Genomic DNA, 25,868 nt, shown 5'->3' with positions numbered 1-25,868 from the left:
GGTAAGCTCACTATTGACAAACCTTTCGTTGCCAATAATGAGCTTACCACGTTTGTTAACACTTAGACAACAGATGTGCATAAAATTTAGATTTCGACAACGAATTGTTGCAATAATGACAACGTTGCGTTGTCAATATTATATAGTGTTGTCGTATGTATGTATATACTTTGACAATGGATGTTATTGAAAAACTATAAATCCTTTGGTGTTAATTTGGTAGCAGAAGTGTATATTGCCTTTTCCCTCTGTGTAGGTGTATTTCTTCGGATTTGATGTAGTATACATCCTCCTATCAACCTAACCTAACCTAGTTAGTTAGTTAGTCATGAAATAATGTCATCTACAGATTTGCTTATATTTCTGAAAATAGGAACAACTTTAAAATTTTAAATTCCTCCTTACAGTTCAGCATATATCAAACATGACAAAGGATTTAATGAAGCTAAATATTAAATTTTCTTCTTCTTAATGATTTCCTCTCTCAAAATTCAAATTTCTTCGTTTACAAACAAATTATTTAAGATTTAACATATCAGATACATATAATTGAAAATTTATGGTATTAATTTGAAAAAATATAAATATTTTCGACCATAAACATTAAGTGTGAAGACACATTAATAACAAGTTTAATTACATTCCTACATACAATTTGTTTGTTAATTAAAAAACTACAAAATTTATGCATCCTCAATATTGCTGGTGGCAGTCTCTAGAGAGAAATTTCCATTTCTAACAGTGTAAGCAGCCGCAGTTGTATGAATTGTCTTTTTTATTTAATTTAATTTTTAATGTACGATTTCAGTCAATTTTAACACTTGTTCGAATTAGGTAGTGCAGCGTTTTTAATAAATATTTCTTCGTTGTTGTTGTTTTATTTTTCAACATTTTGATAGAGTTACATTAAACGTACATTATTTTAAAACTATCAATAACAACAACCAGTCAGCCAGTCTTTTATTTATCCAAACAATACCATTCAAATCGATTCACTTCATTCATTCATTCATAAGAGATTTTAATGTTTTTCGTTGTAAAAGAAAATAACAGAAGTAATAAGTAAAATAAATGTATGGCCACGAATGACATTACTGCCATTATATGACACAACAGCTGAGGATACTACACTTATCCAAGTGTATGAAGATGGTGATGATGATGATGAGGATGAGATGGTACTTGCTGCTCATGTTTATGTATTGAATAGGAAATGTGAAGATGTTCCTTGTTTGTAACGATGATGCTGATGGCTGGCTGGCTGGCTGTCTGATCGGTTGTTTGTCTCACTGGCAGTTAGGAGAGAAAGTTTTATTTGTTTCACTTTTACTTGTTGCAGATCCACGACCGGGTGTTGTCTTGAAATTTTATTTCTTTCATCTTTTAAGTTTTTTTTTGGTTGTTTGTTTTTCTGGTAAAAGGTCAGGACTTGTCGTCGCAAAGAAGCAACAAAAAAATTGCAAAAACAAAAATTGAAGATTGAAAAATGTATGATAAATTCATACATCTTTTAGTGGTGGTATAACACAGACATATTCACATTGAATAGTTGGTTGGTGGTTGCGTTTGTTGTTTGGTTTGGTATTACCACATAATACCAAAGACTTAGGACATAAACTTTGACAAAATAAAGATAACAGACGAAAGACTTAAGAAACAAACTAGTTGTTATAAGCGGCTGTTCAATATGGGCAGCAGAGGAAAAAAACTTAAAACACGAACCTTTATCAAATATATATTACAATAAAAACAACATTAACTCTAAAAGAAAAACCTCAAATTTTAACAAATTCGCGGAATTACCAAATAATTTTATTAAAATATGAAAAAAAAAGAAAAATTATAAAATTTATTTAAATAAAATTTTTTATTCATTCCTTTGCAGTTCATGGCTTAGCTACAAACTTCAGCTTTCATGATTTACCATTGTAATTCCATAATAAAAAAAGGAAAAAACAAACATAACAAATTTTCTCTAAATTATATGATGGCCACCTCATTATTCACCGATTGCAGCAGTATGCAGGGCTCCACCACTAGTTCATCTAGTGACATGATGACTCTTACCACTGCGGCATCTTCATGGTGTGCTATAACCAGCCTCAACGCGCATCCGTTTGATACGTTTGTTTAAGACCTCATAGTCGTCGAATACTGGTAACACGGGCGCTGTACCCTCCTATGGTTTTCTCTGTAAGAGGTGGCAAGGAGTTTAGTACGGGATTTTTTGTATCCAGTGTTGATCGTAATAGCGAAGCGGAACAGAAGGGTTTAAGGGTGAGTAAAATTTGCTTGTTATAAACAAGAATACGATTACAGAATATACTAGACTATAGACTAGACTATAGACTAGACTATAGACTAGACTATAGACTAGACTATAGACTAGACTATAGACTAGACTATAGACTAGACTATAGACTAGACTATAGACTAGACTATAGACTAGACTATAGACTAGACTATAGACTAGACTATAGACTAGACTATAGACTAGACTATAGACTAGACTATAGACTAGACTATAGACTAGACTATAGACTAGACTATAGACTAGACTAGACTATAGACTAGACTAGACTAGACTATAGACTAGACTAGACTATAGACTAGACTAGACTATAGACTAGACTATAGACTAGACTATAGACTAGACTATAGACTAGACTATAGACTAGACTAGAGACTAGACTATAGACTAGACTATAGACTAGACTATAGACTAGACTATAGACTAGACTATAGACTAGACTAGACTAGACTATAGACTAGACTATAGACTAGACTATAGACTAGACTATAGACTAGACTATAGACTAGACTATAGACTAGACTATAGACTAGACTATAGACTAGACTATAGACTAGACTATAGACTAGACTATAGACTAGACTATAGACTAGACTATAGACTAGACTATAGACTAGACTATAGACTAGACTATAGACTAGACTATAGACTAGACTATAGACTAGACTATAGACTAGACTATAGACTAGACTATAGACTAGACTATAGACTAGACTATAGACTAGACTATAGACTAGACTATAGACTAGACTATAGACTAGACTATAGACTAGACTATAGACTAGACTATAGACTAGACTATAGACTAGACTATAGACTAGACTATAGACTAGACTATAGACTAGACTATAGACTAGACTATAGACTAGACTATAGACTAGACTATAGACTAGACTATAGACTAGACTATAGACTAGACTATAGACTAGACTATAGACTAGACTATAGACTAGACTATAGACTAGACTATAGACTAGACTATAGACTAGACTATAGACTAGACTATAGACTAGACTATAGACTAGACTATAGACTAGACTATAGACTAGACTATAGACTAGACTATAGACTAGACTATAGACTAGACTATAGACTAGACTATAGACTAGACTATAGACTAGACTATAGACTAGACTATAGACTAGACTATAGACTAGACTATAGACTAGACTATAGACTAGACTATAGACTAGACTATAGACTAGACTATAGACTAGACTATAGACTAGACTATAGACTAGACTATAGACTAGACTATAGACTAGACTATAGACTAGACTATAGACTAGACTATAGACTAGACTATAGACTAGACTATAGACTAGACTATAGACTAGACTATAGACTAGACTATAGACTAGACTATAGACTAGACTATAGACTAGACTATAGACTAGACTAGACTAGACTATAGACTAGACTATAGACTAGACTATAGACTAGACTATAGACTAGACTATAGACTAGACTATAGACTAGACTATAGACTAGACTAGACTAGACTATAGACTAGACTATAGACTAGACTATAGACTAGACTAAGACTATAGACATAGACTAGACTATAGACTAGACTATAGACTAGACTATAGACTAGACTATAGACTAGACTATAGACTAGACTATAGACTAGACTATAGACTAGAACTATAGACTAACTATAGACTAGACTATAGACTAGACTATAGACTAGACTATAGACTAGACTATAGACTAGACTATAGACTAGACTATAGACTAGACTATAGACTAGACTATAGACTAGACTATAGACTAGACTATAGACTAGACTATAGACTAGACTATAGACTAGACTTATAGACTAGACTATAGACTAGACTATAGACTAGACTATAGACTAACTATAGACTAGACTATAGACTAGACTATAGACTAGACTATAGACTAGACTATAGACTAGACTATAGACTAGACTATAGACTAGACTATAGACTAGTACTATAGACTAGACTATAGACTAGACTATAGACTAGACTTAGACCTAGACTATAGACTAGACTATAGACTAGACTATAGACTAGACTATAGACTAGACTATAGACTAGACTATAGACTAGACTATAGACTAGACTTAGACTAGACATAGACTATAGACTACTAGACTAAACTATAGACTAGACTATAGACTAGACTATAGACTAGACTATAGACTAGTCTATAGACTAGACTATAGACTAGACTATAGACTAGACTAGACTATAGACTAGACTATGGAACTAGACGAGACTATAGACTAGACTATAGACCAGACTATAGACTAGACTATAGACTAGACTATAGACTAGACTATGGACTAGACTATAGACTAGACTATAGACTAGACTATAGACTAGACTATAGATTAGACTATAGATTAGACTATAGATTAGACTATAGATTAGACTATAGATTATACTATAGACTAGACTATATACTAGACTATAGAATAGTCTAGTCTATACTATAGTCCTTTGATTAGTTTGTGGAATATTTTTAAAAAGTTTATAAGTTAGAGAATCTAACCAAAATTACTGAAGTACTGAATTTTCTACGTTTGAAATCTTCTAATTGAATGAAAGCTCGGCATAATAGCTTAATAGTGTCACCTTAAACCAGGCACTTTTCTTCCAATCAATAAAGACTCAAGCCAATAGGGAAATCTGATTAACAGAAAGTATTTTAAATTAGAACAGCCAAACAATGAGACACTGCAATAATATTTACACATTTTACTTTCACTAGCCAGATGTCCGATATTTAAGTTAAAATTCAAACTTTTACAGGGAAGGTCTTGCACGTACCATTTACAGAAAGTGCGTCATGTAAAGAATTCTAGACAGCAACAAACATAATATATACAAACGTGACGCACAATTTAAACACTAACATATAAAGCCTCTCACCTCACCACTCACTCTTAAAATGATCAACATACAAACTTCAAATGTGACCCAAATGACGACTGTTTAGACCAAAACATTTTAAGCAAACAAACGAACAAACAATATTTTTAAGTGTTATTTATTTTTCATTTATGTTTTTATACAGATTGGTGATCAAATATTGCGTATTAATGGATTCAGAATAGATGATGCCATACACAAAGAATTTGTGCAACTTGTTAGCCATCAAGAACGTTTAACACTGAAAGTACGCAGTGTTGGCATGTTGCCGGTAAAAGAGTGAGTTATTATTATTGTTATTGGTAAGAGATTATATTTAATCTAACATTTATTCGAAAAATTTAGCAAAGAAAATGATGGTCTTACCTGGAATGTGGTCAAGACACCCAGTATTAGTTCCACCACCTCCGAATGTTCTTATCAATCCTCGGAGCGTACGGAACGTACTCACAGCCGTAATCAAGGTGAACGTGTTATAAATGTGGTGCTTAATGTAGCACCACGCACCAAATTGGGTTGGGCATTTGTAAGGGACCCGAATGGAAACCGGGAATATTTGTACAATTTACAAAAGAGAAAAGTGTGGCACGAGAGGCAGGCTTAAGACCAGGTGATCAAATTCTGACGGTAAATAGTATAGATTTTTCAGATGTACTATTCAGTGAGGCGGTGGCAGTTATGAAAAGTTCAAATAAATTAGATATGACAGTGCATACTGGGGCCGGTTGTGATCTATTTCCCGGAGAATCAAGTGGTTATAATAGTTCAGCTAGTTCAGTAACCGGAGATCAAAGTCCCTGCTGGGCTGATGTGAAATCAAAGAGATTAACTGCCGTCAGAGAGGAAAGTTCAAATGGAGCAAATTGGAATCAACCTTTATATGCCAATGAGCAGCGTAGATGTCGTTCAAAATCCATAACCGAAAGAAGTGCAAATTCCAACTTAACGGCCGCAACAAATTTACCCGTAAGACAAAATTCCAACACCGGCACCGCAACGAACTCTACAACACAGACAAATGTTAAAAGGAAATTAATAAAACTATTATTAAATTATCCGAAAATGGTGCTACTTCCATAAACAATACATTTGTGGAAAATGCCACGCCTTCTTCGAGCACAGGCACCATAAGAAAAACTTTGAGCCCTGTACAAAAAGACAACCGAGAGGAACCAGCTGCCATGGAAGGCACCCTAACGAAATTTAATCAAACACCGAAAACACCCAATATATTACCACCTCCACCACCCATGGCCATGTTAAATCACACCCAACATCAGCATCAGCCACAAAATCATTCATACAATTTGATTTGAACTCAAATTCTGCAACATCAACGTCATCTTCTAGCAATACTTTCAACAAGTGTTTGCCACCTCATGAGGAGGGCGATATTAAAATTGGTGGCGTGGCTGCCACCATGCAACGTTATCAATATGCCAATCTCCAATTGGCTAAATTGAATAAAGCAGCGGCGACCACAACAGCTTCCGGCGATAACTCAACATACTCAAATGTGAATTTGAATATGGAAAGTGAGAAATCGTCTGGTGGTTTTAACGATGGAGGCAGTCTCTCAAGTGCCATTACAGAGGAACTTAAGAAGAGAAAAGCGGTAAGTGGTATAACTTTTTTGAAATATATTTTTTACTTTGCAAGTACTTAGAGTTAAGTGTCGAGTATTTTTAAGTTGTTTGAACGATTCGAAATGGTTACAATTACGCTAATAAGGGCATTTAGAAACTTGTGGCTATTTGACCATATTGGAAGAAACCCTAGACCTGCATTTTTTGACCATTTTTAGTTATGATCTTTTTCCATCTTTCTGGCAACATACTTATGTATTCTGCGTTTCCGATTAATTTTTAAGACCTAATTTCGAGTTACCTGTTCTGAAATGAAGGCGGTGAGCTGACATATAATCGAGCCTTGTCCCCTATGATCGCCGGACCGGCAGCTCATCGTTGTTGGGACTTGTTCTCTGAAATACAGGGCAAATACGTTGGTGCAACACATATTGTTGATTTATCTGATTCGATTTCTTTAGCTTTGGGTTATTGTAATGTATCCATTTTACATTCGACACTTTCGAAGCAATATATAACTTTTATAGATCGGCATACAGGATCTGATCTCTCAGTTGAGAATATGAGAGACAAATTTGTCTGGACACATCATCAAACTGAACAGATTGATCATCAGATCTACACTTCAAGTTCTCCTTTCTTATTATTACTAGATCAGGCTGTTGGATCTTTAGTGGCTTAAACTGATCCTCAAATTTTGGATATCACTGTCGACTTTGTCTTTCTGATAATCTAACTGTTTGGTGTTGATGACCAGAGTATCTGATTTGAAGATCGTAAAATGATGACGATCAAGTAATGCACTTTTTCTCGGGAGTTCTATGAACTAGTACACCGAATAGTAAGCTTGCAAACCGCCTTCTTAGATAGTTCATAAAATGATTCTGAGTCAATTAGTGTACTTTAAGGTGGATCTATAGACTAGTTTATAGAATAGTATAGTCTAAACTATAGTTCATTGATTAGTTTGTGGACTATTTTTAAAAAGTTTATAAGTTTGAGAATCTACCCAAAATTACTGAAGTACTGAATTTTCTACGTTTGAAATCTTCTAATTGAATGAAAGCTCGGCATAATAGCTTAATAGTGTCTCCTTAAACCAGGCACTTTTCTTCCAAATCAATAAAGACTTAAGCCAATAGGAAAATCTGGCTAACAGAAAGTATTTTAAATTAGAGTATCTGATTTGATGATCGTAAAATGATGACGATCAACTAATGCACTGGTTCTCGGGAGTTCTATGAACTAGTACACCTAATAGTAAGCTTGCAAACCGCCTTCTTAGATAGTTCATAAAATGATTCTGAGTCAATTAGTGTACTTTAAGGTGGATCTAGAACCAATATTTTGTACCGTTACAAGCATCAGCACAAGCCCATTATACCATCCCCACTATACTGATATATTTAGTAAAATTTAACACGTTTTATTATATATTTCAATATCCTTGAAGAATATTAAAATTTCAATGGATAAAATTACTTATTCAATTTGTACACTAGATTTGCAAATCAATAAAAATATAACGATTATATAACATAAATGATTTTGAAATTTTGGCAAAATATTCCAAATATTTCCTTAAATTTAAAAATTCATACTATGAATTTAAAAAATAATTATTCGTATTCAAAAATTCACAAAATTTTAAGCTTATTTTTAAAAAATTTAACAACCCTGCTTGAAATCAGAATTAGGACAAATTGTATAATAAAAGAATATCAAATAACTTTGTTGTTTATTAAGTTTATATTATAAACAAAATGGTGTGTTTTCAAAATGAATTTATTTGTTTTGTGTTTGTCTTGTTTATAGAGACGTCAACCTCCCGCCTTTAAAGAACATGCTCCACATAATGAAATGAAACCACTACAATACGAAATGAAACGTGAGAACAATAATAATCATCAACAACAACAACAACATCACAACCAACATCATCATCACCCAACAAGTCCAACAGCAGCAACAAATTTAAACACAAATACATTGAATGGCAATGATCATCATAAAACTGCAGCTGTGAATAACAACAGCAGCAGCAACAACATCAATTGTAATAATAACAACAATAATACTCTCAATGTTGTGGATGATCAACACAGTGCTTTAATGAATGAATTCAAACAGGCCCATAAACGCATGTTTAAGAACGGCTTCAAAGAATGTGGCGGCAGTGGGGATTCTATGGAAAATCGGGTAAGTTTTTAAATCATGTTTTCAATGTTTCGGAAGTTAGGAAAGTAATTTAAATTTTGGTTTAAGAATATAAAATAGAACCGTTTAAAAAGAATTTTATAGGAGTTATAATGTCAAAGTACTTAATTGAGTAAATTACTTATTTAATTATTTAACACATTTTATTTTAATTGGTGGTAAACACGTGCTACATTTCCAATAACCCACAATTGTAATTGTGGTATTGACTACTTGTTTTTTTTTTTCCAAACACAAATCAATTTAACACGCACTATTTACTGTTTTGAATTGGTTATCAGATTTCATTGATTGACTTGAATAGTGTTAAGATATTTTAAGTGTTAACAAGTTCCAATGTGAGTCATTTTAATATAAAATCAGAAAAAATCCAGAGTATAGATGATGTTTAGTTCATAGTATACACTGTATTTTAGATTCAATTGTAGATAGTGAAAACTATAGTCTAATACATAGTAAAATCTATAGTTTAATCTAAAGTCAAAACTATAGTCCAATCTATAGTCGATACTATGGACCATGGTCCAAACTATGGTCTACATTAAAGTTTAAACTAAAGTCCTCACTACAGCCCAGGTAGTCCATGCTATAATCCAAACTATAGATCTCTTCATAATCCAGTTAGTCCAAACTATAGTCTAAACTAAAGTCCACACTATAGTCCAGATAATCCACAGTCCAGATAGTCCAAACTATAGTCCAATCTATGGGTGACACCACAGTCTAAACTCTATAGTCCAGATATACCATACTATAGTCCAGACTATAAATTAATCTATAGTCCAAACTAGGGTCTACATTTCTGTCTATACTAAAGTACGCACCATAGTCCTGATAGTCCATACTATAATCCAAATTATTGCTCAGACTATAGATCAATCCATAATCCAGATAATCCAAACTAAAGTCCAATCTATGGTTGACTCTATAGTCTAAACTAAAGACCACACTATAGTTCCTACTATAGTCAAAACTTTAGCTGAGAATATAGATCAATTCATGGTCCAGAAAGTCAAAACTATACACAATCTATGGTCAACACTATAGTTTAAACTAAAATATACACTACAGTCTAGATAGTTAATACTTTAGTCTATCAATCCACAGTCTAAATAGTCCAATCTATGATTTACACTGTAGTCTAAGCACTGTAGTCCCGATTTATAATAGTATAGTCAATCAATGCATAGTCTAGATAGTCCAAACTATAGTTCAATTCACAGTCCAATCTATAGGCCAAACTATAGATCAATTCATAGTCTAAACTATAATCCAGATAGTCTAGATTATAGTCCAAACCATAGATTAATTCATTATCAGATCTTATTCCATATTCTTTACTGATTTTATTATTTACAAGATCTTAAAATATAAACCTTAAATTTTAGGTGTTTGTTTAAGAATGAGATAAGACTGAGAATGAGGACCCAAGGGCAACATTAAGAAAGTTCAAAACCCAATTATTTTTTCTAAATTTTTCAAATAAATTCAAAATTATCAGAATAAACTTGTTAATATTTCTATAACTTTCTTATGAAAAATAAAACCATAAATCCTTTTTCCGATAATTTTCCGGATACACATATTAATCGAGGAAATTTATAATAACTCAATTATTAAACAACCGATACTTAAACAAGTATCTGCTTACGTGGGAAAATATTAGCTAAAACTGAAATTAAAAGCTTTAACTTATTCTCTTCTTTTATAGACCCACATGTCTGACTGAGTATAACTTTCAATTTACATACATTTGTAAACATTTTCTCAAAAATATAATTTCCATTATCTAACATTGTTTTTGACATTCAATCTGGGTTTGAAGTCAAGGTCTTTTTGTGTTTTTTTTAGCAACAAATTCTCTCAAACTATTTATTTTTCCCCTAAGCTCGGTTTTATTAAAGTCACCACAAAAATGCTTAAAGAATTTAATAACATTCGCTTTGGTTTCATTTTTCCAACTCATATAAAGATAATTTTCACATCACACCTGTATCCGCGGCTATAAACATTATTTAAACAATCATACTGTATGTCTTTCGTAGTGCATTCATCTCTGTGAGTTTATTAATTTATGAATTTTATTTATTGGTTTTACCAACGACCTTAAAAGCCAACACATAACACGACACACCATACCACACCACACCATTCCATACCATTGCAAAGTTTCAACTTTTCAACTGTGCCGCATACTATTTGACTATTTGTTGTAAGTAAGAGTAAGTAGTTTTGTAGTAAGTTTCATTTTTTCTGTTAGCAAGTAACTACTATGGATACTAAAACTTTAAAACATGCAATAAATAGTAGTAGATACTCGCACCAGAAAAATATTTTGTACCCAGTACCATTACACGGCACGACTACATGAATTTCGAACAAACTTCGAATGTTGGTGTTAAATAAATAACTTTATATTGTACAATAATCTGTTTTTTTTTGCTATTTTTATACATTTACTTAAGATGTTTGTTATTTGCGATGTTTTGCTTGTGTACAGAGTTTTAAAGGAATTGTATAAAGTCCATAATACAGTAGACCAGATTATAGCCCAGACTAAATACTACCCTATAGACTATAGATCAAACTATAGCCCTGATTATAGTCAAGACTATAGACCGGACTATAATCAAGACTATAGACCAGACTATAGTCAAGTCTATAGACTATTGACGAGACTGTAGACCAGACTATAGTCATGGCTCTATGCCAGACTATAGCAAAGATTATAGTCAAGACTATAGACCATACCATAGCCAAACTATAGACAAGATTATAGTCAAGAATATAGACTATATGAACCAGTCTATAGCCAAAATATAGAAGAGACTATAGACGAGATTATAGTCAAGACTATAGCCAAACTCTAATCCATGTTATACTCAAGGCCAAGCTATATACCAGACTATAGTTAAGACGAGAGTGCATAATACAGTATACCAGTTTATAGACCAGGTTAAACACTAGCCTATAGGCTGTAGACCAAACTATAGCCCAGATTATAGACATGACTGTAGACCGGACTACAATCAAGACTATGGTCAAGTCTATAGAACAGACTATTGACGAGAATGTAGGCCATGCTGTAGTCATGGCTATATGCTAGACTATAGTAAAAATTATAGTCAAGACTATAGACCAGACTATTGACGAGAATGTAGAATGTAGGCTGTAGTCATGGCTATAGTAAATAGACTATAGTCGAGACTATAGACTATAGTAGCGGCTATAGACCCGACTATAGTCGAGACTATAGACGATACTATAGCCAAACTATAGACGAGATTTTAGTGAAGGCTAGGCTATAGACCAGACTATAGTCTTAACTATAGTCAAGACTATAGACCAGCCTATAGTCAAGACTATAATTAACACTATAGTCAAGACTATAATTAAGACTGTAGACCAGGTTATAGACAAGACTATGGACCAGACTATAGTCGAGACTATAGACCAGGCTATAGTCAAGAGCACAGACCATAAACATTAGTACTGACTAAACACCAGACTATAGACCAGATTACAGATTAGACTAAACACAAGACAGAAGTCAAGACCAGACTATATACCAGACTTTAGTTTAGACTGCAGTCCCGACTTTAGATCAGACTTTATACAAGACTGGTCTGTAGTCTTGTCTATAATCTTAACTTTAAGCGAAACTATAGTCTAGACTATAGACTAGACTATAATCTTCCCTTAAGTTTAGACTATAGACCACGGCCTATAGGATAGACTACAGTCTATCCTATAGGCTGGAATATAAGCCACACTATAGTCTAGACTATGAACCAAATTGTAGTCTAGGCGTTAGGCCAGACTATAGGACTGACAATTGCCAAGACTTTAGTCCAAACTTTAATCTTGACTATTGTCCAAAACATAGACCGGACTACATTCTAGTCTATAGACCTTAATATAGACCAGACTCTAGTCTATACTATAATATATTTATAGGGTCAAACTTGACCAAATATAGTTTCTTTATAATCTTCTATAAAAATGGTGTCGATTGGGAAATTCTTTATACGACCTTAATACTCGCAAGTTTTAACAATTTTTGTTATAAATTTTAAAAGTCTACTAATCTATAAGCTACGCTTTAAAGATCTGGCTTTATGATCACATTATTGTTGCTTTTGTTGTAGATTTTACTATCGCTGCTAATCGATTATTACATATTGATTTCACAAAAAAAAAAAAAAAAAAAACTAAGAGATGTCAGAGAGTATGAGAGACCCTCCAACGGAACAAAACGAACGAAAGAGCCAAATATTATATTTATAATATAAAGGGTCTTAACCATTGTTATTGTTTTAAAACAAACATATAGAGGTTTCAAAAAAGATGATGATTCATAAACGAAATTAAAAAAAAATAATAATATTTTTAGGTTCTTACGAGTACTAGTACTCGTAGCAGTGTACTAACATCTGCATCAGAAATATTTATCTTATCTTTGATGTTGTTGTTTTTTTTTTTGTATCTGTTTTCACTGATTACTGTTGTTGTCTCATTTTGTTTAGATTGTCTATATATATTGTGCAAAATTGTCAATAGATATTTTTATGAAAAAAAAAAAAATAAATAATAATGGAAAAATAACACAATACCAAACAACTAACTAATTTAGTACTTTTGTTTTTTAATATTTACTCATACCATCAACTAAACAACCAACCAATCTCCCCACACACTCTTGCAAATTGCCACCATAAAGTGGCAATAGCCATTCAACTAGCTATCAGCCACCAAACCAAACCACCACAACCAACTCAACCAACGATCAAACAGTCAATAGTCAAACAGCCCAACAATAGAGTGAGTGCGTTAAGAAAAATATAAATTTTTATTTTATTTTAAAACGTTGAATGGTGCGGTGGAATAGCAACGTGCAAAAAAACAAATCAGTTACAAACAGCGGCTAATAATTTATTAACATTTCTGTGAATATAATCTTTATTATTTAAAACATCTTCCATAAGGAAAAACTAACAACAATAAAAAAAAGAAAATTTTCTTGAAAAAACGCAAAAATTTACAAGAAGTTGCAGTAAAACACGGCAAAAAAATGCAAAATTATTTTGACAATGAAGCAACATCATCAGCGTTACACGCAACAATGAAACCGGCTCGTGGTGGAAAGTGTTTGGTAACTTTGAGTACTTATGAGGTATGTAGACAACAATAACAACAAATAGACTTGCTACACAAATTATTAAATGCAACAACAACATCTAACAACATATTTGTGTGTTAATCATAAATAAGCAACATGCATATTCGTTAGAGAGTCGTGTACCTAGTCCACCTCTTATTTATGTGTGCACATCTGAGAAAGATCAGGTGTGTGTGCGAGGGTTTTATGTGTAGGAATAATATATGAATTTCATTAAACGAGGGCCCTGCCATTAATATATGGGGACTTAACTACTTCGCATGTAGGAGTTTTAGCAATAAAATGCAATTTTATTTAGTGATGCCAATAGTTTCTTCTAAGATTCAAGACACTTACTGTAAGCGGAAGAAATTGGTCTAAATATTAAGCAACCACCTACTTGATAGTTTTCATTATAAATTGACAAGTCTCTATTATATAAAGTTTTGAACTTATAACCGGTAATCATACACTGGACTTATTTTATACCGGTTTCATTCTTTGTCTCGATCAATATCGGTCTATAATTCTCTCTAACCCCTATATGTGGTCTTTTCTAGAAAATCGTTTAAACCAGACACTTTAACAAACCCTCGTATGGCAGATTAAATAGTATAGCGAAATTATTTTCTGAACAAAAGTGTTATTTTTTTCGTAAACATCTGTTTAAACTGCGTATTTTACATGTTTTTCTCCTCTTTGTCTTAAAAGTGTCGAAAAAGATTAAAGCTATTAAACATGTGTCACACGAAATGGAAAGTTTATTTGAAGAGTAAACAAGAAATTTCTTAAATTTCTCAATTAATTGATTAAATAAAATATAAAAAATATTTTATCTAAATCGAAACATTTCAAGCAAAAAGCAATGTCAAACAATGTCTAAGCGCTTTATTCATTACAAAAACAAAAATTATAAATATAAACAAGAAAAATTAAATAATTAAAATGTAATTAAATGTAAATTGTTGTTATGATTACAATGACTAAATATTTGGTAACAAATGATACAACAACAAGTTAATTTAATTAAAAACAGTGTGTGTTCCAATTATTTTATGTCATAGTGTAATGTAATTGTTTAGTTAATTTTACCGTTATCTTTGTTTATCAGAAAACATTTTTATAAATATAAATAAACATGATATTGTTGTGAAAGATTTCTAAGATATTTCTACAGTTAAACGGAAATGATGATTCTTCAATTAAAGATTTATTATTTTATAGTAAACTGGTGGTTAATATTAAATTTACATTTAAAACTTATTATTTATACAATTTTATAAGTGGAGAAGAGAATAGATTTTAAATAAAATAGATTTTTTTTAATTGACTAAAATACTACTTCTCTTATTTTTATTACATTGCAGGATCGAAAGGAGGCACTGTTAAATACCACAATATTGGATGATGCTGGTACCTGTCGATCTAAAGGACCTAAAATAAAACTCTCTAACACAAACAAAACAACAACAGCAAAATGATACATTGGACAGTAGAGAGCCAAACAAACAGGAGACATATAGTCATATACCAAAACCACCGGTAAGAAAAAACAATTTGTAAAAAATGATTAATAATATTAAAGAAATTCTTAACCCTCCCTAAAGCCTCTACAGATGACCAATAACAACACCTATAAAGTCAACAATAACACAACATCTGAACGTTTAACAAATGGTGTTCAAAATGGAAATACTTACAATGGCAATGACACTTACAGCAGACCCAACAAATCATCATCTGCCTCTACCAATGGTTTCAACAACAACAACAACACTGCCACCAACAACACTCAAGCAAATAGACAAACTTTACGTTTGGGTACTGTTACCATAGGAGAATACCGCCAACCTTCCAATATGAGAAGAGAACCAGAAAAATTCGATTTTCTAACGACGCAAAAGAAAGGTAGAGATTCAGGTGATACCACACCTACAAATGAGGCCTTAACAAAGTGAATTACAAGTACTCTGTCACGTGCAAATCTACGCAAATCCAATGGCAATTCATATACCGAACATCAGCGTAATTGTCCTTTGCATCAGCAAACAGCAGCAATTGCAACAACAACAACGCCAAAGTGTGGATTATGGCAATAATGGTTTTTCGGTAGAGGAAATGTCTAAGAAATTACAAAAATCATCCATAAATGATAATAATTCGGGGGAAATGTTAACGAAAACAAATAATCGGGCGGTGAATGGTGCCTCTGGAACGACAGGTGTTGGTATTTTAAAGAATGGTAATCGTAATGGCACCAGTAGTAGTAAATCTACCGAGAATCGATTAAGTTTGGTTAATGTTTAAGTAAGAATGTTTTGAAAAAAAGTGAAATTTCGGAAGCATTTCGAATTTGCCTAAAAAAATGTTGTCACAAAGTATATTTTTGCTAATTTCAGCTTAAATGTATTATAAATTGTTATATTATTATTTCGCCTGGCCTTTTAATATCTACCATTGTTTTTATATGCTTCTTTAAGAAAATTTTTGTTAAAAATTACATTTTATTATAAATTTTTAATTATAAGCAGAATATAATTTAGTTTTATGTGCAATAAAATCTCAAAATGTATATAATTAAAAGAAATAAAAATAATAAAGCAAACGAAAAATTATTAACATTTCGTTTAATTAAGTAATTATAGATCAGATCATTAGTAGATGACACGCCTCTTTTTACGCCTACTTTTAACATTTATAGTAACAACGAGTAATCAGTGCGAGATAAAAAGTACTGAGGCAAACAGCACCATGATAACTAACTAACTAACTAACTAACACTAACTAACTAACTAACTAACTACTACTAACTAACTAACTAACTAACTAACTAACTAACTAACTAACTAACTAACTAACTAACTAACTAACTAACTAACTAACTAACTAACTACTAACTAACTACTAACTAACTAACTACTAACTAACTAACTAACTAACTAACTAACTAACTAACTAACTAACTAACTAACTAACTAACTAACTAACTACTAACTAACTAACTAACTACTAACTAACTAACTAACTAACTAACTACTAACTAACTAACTAACTAACTAACTAACTAACTACTAACTAACTAACTAACTAACTAACTACTACTAACTAACTAACTAACTACTAACTAACTAACTAACTAACTACTAACTAACACTAACTAACTAACTAACTACTAACTAACTAACTAACTACTACTACTAACTAACTAACTAACTACTAACTAACTACCTAACTAACTAACTAACTAACTAACTAACTAACTAACTAACTAACTAACTAACTAACTACTAACTAACTAACTACTAACTAACTAACTAACTAACTAACACTAACTAACTAACTAACTAACTAACTAACTAACTAACTAACTACTACTAACTAACTAACTAACTAACTACTAACTAACTAACTAACTACTAACTAACTACTAACTAACTAACTACTAACTAACTAACTACTAACTAACTAACTAACTAACTAACTAACTAACTAACTAACTAACTAACTAACTAACTAACTACTAACTACTACTAACTACTAACTAACTAACTAACTAACTAACTAACTAACTAACTAACTAACTAACTAACTAACTAACTAACTACTAACTAACTAACTAACTAACTAACTACTAACTAACTAACTACTAACTAACTAACTAACTAACTAACTACTACTAACTAACTAACTAACTAACTAACTAACTAACTACAACTAACTAACTAACTAACTAACTAACTAACTAACTAACTAACTAACTAACTAACTACTAACTACTAACTACTAACTAACTAACTAACTAACTAACTAACTAACTACTAACTAACTAACTAACTAACTAACTAACTAACTACTAACTAACTAACTAACTAACTAACTAACTACTAACTAACTAACTAACTAACTAACTACTAACTAACTAACTAACTACTAACTACTAACTAACTAACTAACTAACTAACTAACTAACTAACTAACTAACTAACTAACTAACTAAGTAAGTAAGTAAGTAACTAACTAACTAACTAACTAACTAACTAACTAACTAACTAACTAACTAACTAACACTAACTAACTAACTACTAACTAACTACTAACTAACTAACTAACTAACTAACTAACTAACTAACTAACTAACTAACTAACTAACTACTAACTAACTAACTAACTAACTAACTAACTACTAACTAACTAACTACTAACTAACTAACTAACTAACTAACTAACTACTAACTAACTACTAACTAACTAACTAACTAACTAACTAACTACTAACTAACTAACTACTAACTAACTAACTACTAACTAACTAACTAACTACTAACTAACTAACTACTAACTAACTAACTAACTAACTAACTAACTAACTAACTAACTAACTAACTACTAACTAACTAACTAACTAACTAACTAACTAACTACTAACTAACTAACTAACTAACTAACTAACTAACTAACTAACTACTAACTAACTACTACTAACTAACTAACTAACTAACTAACTAACTAACTAACTAACTACTAACTAACTAACTAACTACTAACTAAACTAACTAACTAACTAACTAACTACAACTACTAACTAACTAACCAACCAACCAACCATCCAACGAACGTGTGGACAATAAAATATACATATATGCGAAATTCTATCGGTTACACTTTTTAATAAACGTCTAATCGATATTATAGAAAAATCTTTCATCGATTTTTTATCAACATCCTATAGTTATCTGTGGTTTCTTCGATATAATAAATAATTATGGTAAATGTTACTATACTATCTACATACATTTATTAAATTTAATTTCTACATTTATCCCATAAACTATTGACTCAACAAACTACAACTGGTCGAATAATTCCTCCACGAAGATTGTGAATAATTCGAGTCTACATGCACCTGAGCATAACAAAGTTCCTCTTCGCCCAGGACATCAGTACTCGAAAAGGGTGAAGAACAGGAGATGTGAAAAAGATTGGGATGTAAGAGACGTATAGTGGCAACACGTTCACGCCAAGTTTTCCAGAAGAGCTAAAAAAAAACAAATTAGATTTTTAATTTTAAAAATATTTCGCCAACTTACACTTTTATAGATGACCGCCAAAATTCAAATAGCATAGGTTTCTCCTCTTCACCACAAATAGAAATGCGCATAATATTTCTATTCTTTTTGCGAAAGAAATTTAATTTAACAAATTGCAAAGGCATGAGGCTTACTAATTGGAAAGTTTCTATTTCGGGATCTAGACCTTTGTAATCGAAATCTTCCAGATCGGTGCCATCGAAGTCATCACAGCCAAAGATTATTTTAGAGCGGGTTAAGCCTAATATTTTTTAAATGCAAATATGTTTATTTCTATTAAAAAATAATTTTAAATGTTTACCTATATGATATTGTCTAAGACCTTCGCCGTATTCGGTGACTTGAGTAAAAGGATTTTCTACTATAACCGGTTCATAGATGTCGCGATATTCAGCCAGCATTAGTTTTTGTATACGAAACATATGCTAGAAATCGTGTTAGGAAATTAACAAATATGAAATATTTTTATTTTTCAAATGTTTAAATTAATTTAATTCCATTTGTAAGGTAAATTACAAATGGAATTGAGTTAAAGATTGATTCAAAATTTTTTTATTTCTGTTTCGTAAGAAAACACGGCAACAAATTAAAAAAAAAATTATTTTTAAAGCAAAATACATCTTTAATGTATCAACTGTATCACTGCGTTTTAATTTTAATATTCTAGATAATCGGAAACCATATCTCCTTGAAATTACCCGAATTATTAAAAGGTCGAATTATACATGTTCTACTGTAATTTTAAATCGTTATCACAGCAACAGAGCTTTACGTTTATTTTTACATTACAAAGCTTTTAGTGTCCATTATTACTAACATTACTGCTATCAACTTGATAACTTTGGATCTTAATTAACAGCTGCATGTTAATAAATAACCAAACAGCAAAAGCTTTATCTGAAAGCTTTTTTAATTAAACTGTTAAATCAATTTCTGCAACAGTAGTAGAGACTAAGTCAAGCCGCCGACATAATTTAAAAAAACATCGTTGGACGGCTTAAAATTTTCGGCGCCGTTAATTTGATGCTCCGCAATTCTCCCAAAGAGATTTGATAAAATTCGGTTTTTTGTCCAAATGTGCTGCACGAAATGCAGCAGTGCCTAGCCTAGGCCCTAGGCACAGGGTCACAAAGTATACAGAGGTGTCACTTTTGACATTTAAAAAGTCTAAAATCAGCTTTTGTTTGATTTTGAAATTGTTTGGTGAGAATACCCTGTGACAGGGTATACAGAGGCGTCACGAGCAAAAAACTATTTCCCTCTCTTTCGCACAAAACGAATTCAATAATTTTTTTTAGCTGTATTTTATATACCTCTTCTCACCAAACAATTTCAAAATCAAACAAAAGCTGATTTAGGACTTTTTTAAATGTCAAAAGTGACACCTCTGTATACTTTGTGCCCTAGGGCAGCTTATAATCGCAGGGTAACTTTGTGTTATAATTGCCCATAAAAATTCCAGTGTTTGTGTGTCATACAGGTGTAACTGCAACTGGCGTCGGTGGAAGCTGCATATGGGGAGCTGGTATTCCCACTAATGTTAATACTCATGACGTGGTTTCGGAGTTCGAATCACGCGGTTGCATATAGTTGCCTTATACTCCAGCCGTCTCACCACATTTATAACGTGCCTTTGCCAAGAAACAAACGAGTGTTTTACTCTGTGATGCTGATCCGGAATTGGATACTTCGTAAATGTTAGGACCATGACTCGAGAGGTTGAAGTTCTATTATGGGTGTAAGACGTATGTTTTAAACACTTACAACACCGGCCGGCAAGAGTACTGGAATAGCTTTTGGTGATTGGCATCCTTATAATATGCATGTTCAATGTACCATTTAAGGTAAGCACTGCTATAGTAAAATTTTTACCAATAGAGGCTAAGTTTTGAAAAGAACTCGACTATGGTTGATATGTTCACTTATGGGCCGATAGGAACAATAATTTAAAACTGTACTAACATTAGCATAAACGCTGTGGCGCCAACTACATATTTATAAACAACAACGCTTTTCACAAAACGTTTTTGGCCAACATCTTCTTCCTCTTTTTAAGTCAGTCAATAAGTCAGTCGTTCAGTAAAAACAAAATATAAAAAATAGCAAACAAATAAACAAGATTATTACACAACAACTTCGAATGTAAAACTACCAGACGTAAGACATTTAAGTGTGGTTTACAGGCGTTTGGTAAAGTTTACTTTCATTGTAGGCTTTCATACTTACATGTATGTATGTATGTACGTATGTATAATCAAAAGAAAAGTAGTCTTTTTCTTGTATCTGGACCAGACAATTCCATTATAAGTATAACAGTAAACGACTTAATTTAAACTTAACCGCTAACGACGACATTTCCTTCCTAGTGTTGTGATAGAGACATCATCTAACTAACTAACCCATTTTTTTTTTTGTATTTATAATTTTTGTTGTTTTATGGTCATGGACATAAATTATGAATGAATGCCTGGAATGATGAGTGTTTTCGTCAGGTATTTATGTACATATATGAAACCAGGCATGGGAAATTGACGTTTGAAATAGTACTATCTTAGCCCAAGAAAGTTATTTTTGGAAAATAAAAGTACTTTCTGCTTATTGTATCCGATCGTTAAAATTTTTATATATTTTTAAATATTGGAAAAATGTAGACTCTTAAAATTCTGGAATGAATCTGATATGTATTTGAGGTTTCTAAACTTTCTATGGACAGATCTATTATTGAATATATCAGCTAGTCTATTATCCAGTGTAGTAATTATCCTATTGACTAGAGTACTGACTAATCTATTGACTATTAACTAGTCCATGGACTAGTCTATTATTTGATATAATAACTAGTGTTTTGGCTACTATAATGACTAGTGTTTTGACTTAACTGGACTATGTACTAGTCCATTGGTTTATATATTTAATAGTATATAAACTAGTCCACTGAGTAGTACATTAAGTAGTTCACTGAGTAGTCTTTTGACTAGTCTATGGAATAGGTCAATGACTAGTCTATTAAATAGTCTACAGATTAGTTTATGAACTATTTCATTGTCTAGTTTACAAGTTTATAGACTAGTTTATTAACTAGTCGATGGACTAGACTAGAAACTAATCTATGGACTACCTTATTAACTATGGACTAGTTCATTGACTACCTTATTAACAAGCCTATGTCTACTCGATGGACTAGTCTTGGTACTAGTTAATTGTTTGTTCTATTATATATTCTATACTATTCTATTAATTGTCCATGAAGTAGTCTATTAATAAGTTTATTAAATAAACAATGGACCGGTCCCTTAATTACTCTATTAGTCTATGGACTAGTCCGTTGGCTAGTCTTTAAACTAAATATATTGACTACTCCATAGACTAGTCTGTGGACTAATCTGTGGAGTGGTCTCTGAAATAATCTGTTAGTGTTTTGACTTTCCCATGTAGTCCATTTACTACTCTAAGCCCTGGAATGTGCTTTTCTAGCTTTTCATTTGTAGACAATTTAACGACTAGTCTACAGTTTCAGGACTATTTAGCAAATGTTTATAAACTATAAAAAGTACCCAAAAAATACTGGCAATAGTTTAATAGTAGTGAATTTTCCATCCCTGATATATACCCACCAATATAAACAAAAAGCTTTTTAATGTTGTAACACCGATGCCAACTAACAACAACAACTAAGCAAAAAATACACTTAACATTTTTAAAACCAAGACTTAAATCTAAATTTCCAAAACTCTGCAGTGATTTTAATTCAGTTATTAAGTCAATTCGGTGTGGTTGTGTACGTTCGTTCGTTATTAAATTAACGGTTTTTGTTTTCGTTAAAAAAAAACCAACTCAAACCTTTAACATAAAATGAAATTTGCGTGTATTATTTCGAAATTATTTGTTTATTTAAGTTTTTTAGTGGCTGTTTGCCAAACATACCCAGTGGTAAATAGTGATGGCTCCTATAATGCAGAACTTTCCGAGCCAGAATTGTCACATCAAACAGAATTAAGTGATGATGATTTAGCTTTACATTCACAAGCAGAGCTTTCATCAGATTCCGGTGCATTAAGGGTAATTCCATTGTTGTTATAAAATTACTACTAAATTTATTTAAACTCGATTTCGTAATTTCAAAATTATAATTCAAATATGTGTGAAGATTTAAGTTGTTAATGATGACCTTGAGAAATGATTTTATTTGTTTAACATGCCGCATTTTTGATATTTTAATGTAAACACATTTTATTGTTGGAAACCATTTAGTGATCATAAATATTTTACAAGAAAACGTTTATAATAACAATGTGACAAATAATTATAAAAACCATGAACATTTTTGTTGTTAGACAAAGTAGGTATAAAGTTCTCTAAAACTGATCTCTTAAAAAACTAAAAGGTCAAGTGTAAAAACACAACTGCAACTGCGCGTAATGTTTAAAGCCCTTTATATTAATATATAGAATTTATTGAATAAAACTTTAACAGTTAAACTTGGAAAACCTCAATTGAAATTTAGAATTTTTATTTCAAATTCGGATAAAGAATATTTAGAAAAATCTATTGGAAATAACGTATTTAAAAAATATAAAAAAATTATATTAAAAATGTTAAAAATTATTTTTTAATACACTTTGGAGAAGGGTATATAGGATTCAAAAATCAGGAACCGCAATTAAGTCAAATTTGAAATGTTTTGTTTGTTTAACTTTCTTTCGAACTAACTTCTTAACTTAAATTTTGGTTCTTGCAGATTTCTTTATTTAAAGCTGCCGAGAAAAACCGGGAGTCGGTCAATTTGGAAACTGAGGGAGTACCATCAAAAGTTTTAAGTCTCTACGATAAAACTCAAAAGAAATATTTTGATAAAACACAGGTGAGTGAAAATCGAAAGGAAGGGACTTAAACAAAATAAAACATATTGCAGAAATATTATTAAACTAAACTTTTAGTTTTGAAAATAAATAAGAAAGTATGTCGGGCGTGGTCGACTATATGTAACCTACTATATATACCCTACACCAGTTACGAATATTAAATGTCTCATAATTAATAATTTATGTTGAGTTATACCTTGGTTCTGATATATTTAAGCAATTTATTGACTTGAAATACATTTCTGAGTGAGACTTTATATGGGGCTAGAGGCAAATATATACCGATCCTCATAAAATTTGGTGTATGGATTTATGTTTACATACAACTAATTTGTACTGAATTTCAAAGCGATTTATATAAGTATATGAAAGTGGCTTTGTATGGTGGCTAGGATCAAAAGATCCATTCCGATACGTTGAATAACTTCCGAGATGCAATAACTCATTCCCAACGCTTAGCCCCACTTTACGTGCATCAGTCTTTTAATCAACATTCACTTCCCGCGAGTTTGAGTTTAAACCACAGATACCACGTGCGCCTTAAAGGGATCTCTCCAATAACCGTGGCAAGAAGTAAAAGTCTCGAAACTATGTCCTGTGTGCTTCCGGCACTAGATTGTATATAAGACTCAATTCTTCGACCTTATGTCAAATCATTTCAAGGAAAGGTCGAAGATACATTTGACACCATCAGTTTATAGTACAGGGGAACTAGAGGTATTGGTAGCACCGAAGGATTGCAATAACACCAGGATGGGGAAGATCAGGAAAAACAACAACAACCTACGGTAAATGTTGTTCTGAACAATGGTACTTTTTCGCACTTCAACTGGTACTTTCTGAGACTTTTATAATATTAAACACGCAGATTGAATGAAAGTCTATAAAAGGCGAGTTTCTGGAACTTTTTCGTCATTCAGATGGTACTTTTTTGATTTGATTGATATAAATGATCCTGATATAATGAAAATTTATGAGATTAAACTTTTTGGTACTTTTTTTTTTTTCTTCAACTAGTACTTTTATTAAACAAGCGGCGTCCTGATTGATACTTTTCGTTTTCAACTGGTGAAAGATATATAAGATTCGGTACAACCGAATATAGAACTCTTAGGGCCAATCTTTAGGGGAAAGATTAGCGATTAAATTAAAATTAATCCTCGAAAGATGTTTTTCAGTACTCAATTAGTTAATTTTGTTTGCAGGTTTAAGCGCCCAATGGAGGTGGTTTAATCTTAAGCACGAAATGCAAAAGTGTAAACAGCTGATGCAAAAAAATTAATTAAATTAAAAATCTTTCACCTAAAGATTGTCCCTAACTTGTTATATATGTTTTTGTTATTATGCTATCTCTCAAAGTAGAATATTTTGGAAGAAAATAAGTGTTAGCTCCCATAGTTATTTTACAACAATATTATTTAAATTAAACAGTTTTTTGTTAACTCCTTAAAACTACATTTTTTTGAGTTAGCACTTTTTGAATATAGAGTCTCTATGTATAAAATATTATACACTTTTAAAAAACGTTTCCTATGTTAAATATTTTCAGCCTTTACCCATTTTGGATACCATAAGTGAACATGAAAAATATGGTAATAATGGTGACATGTTTGATGGCATTTCTCGTAGTCTGGTAAATGGTTATGAGGCCTTTTCCAATCTATTAAATACTTTAATACAGGTAATCATAATAATGCTATATTAATAATTACAATTAACTTAATGACTTACCATTTCAATTTCT

At 31.6% G+C, this 25,868-nt stretch overlaps 1 protein-coding gene and 2 pseudogenes across 1 annotated transcript; 2 read left to right on the top strand and 1 right to left on the bottom strand.

Annotated features, from left to right (window-relative positions):
• Positions 1-1,974: 1,974 nt before the first annotated feature.
• On the top strand, positions 1,975-16,482 carry LOC119615073 (annotated as a pseudogene).
• A 2,490-nt stretch (positions 16,483-18,972) lies between these two features.
• Positions 18,973-19,704, bottom strand: LOC119615072 (annotated as a pseudogene).
• A 1,264-nt stretch (positions 19,705-20,968) lies between these two features.
• LOC119615071 lies at positions 20,969-25,805 on the top strand (the record flags this gene model as incomplete). The annotated part of the gene is made up of 4 exons (XM_037971150.1): positions 20,969-21,000; positions 23,159-23,321; positions 24,001-24,123; positions 25,674-25,805. Coding segments are annotated over exons 1-4 (450 nt in total), but the record flags the coding sequence as incomplete, so codon positions are not given.
• Between the last annotated feature and the right edge of the window lie 63 nt (positions 25,806-25,868).

This window comes from Lucilia sericata, unplaced genomic scaffold (assembly GCF_015586225.1).
Source record: "Lucilia sericata isolate MDLA Ls3-8-SP2 unplaced genomic scaffold, ASM1558622v1 Contig003972F_arrow, whole genome shotgun sequence".
Lineage (NCBI taxonomy): Eukaryota > Metazoa > Arthropoda > Insecta > Diptera > Calliphoridae > Lucilia > Lucilia sericata.
The sequence above is the reverse complement of the archived record's forward strand: the minus strand, read 5'-3'. Positions and strand labels throughout refer to the sequence as shown.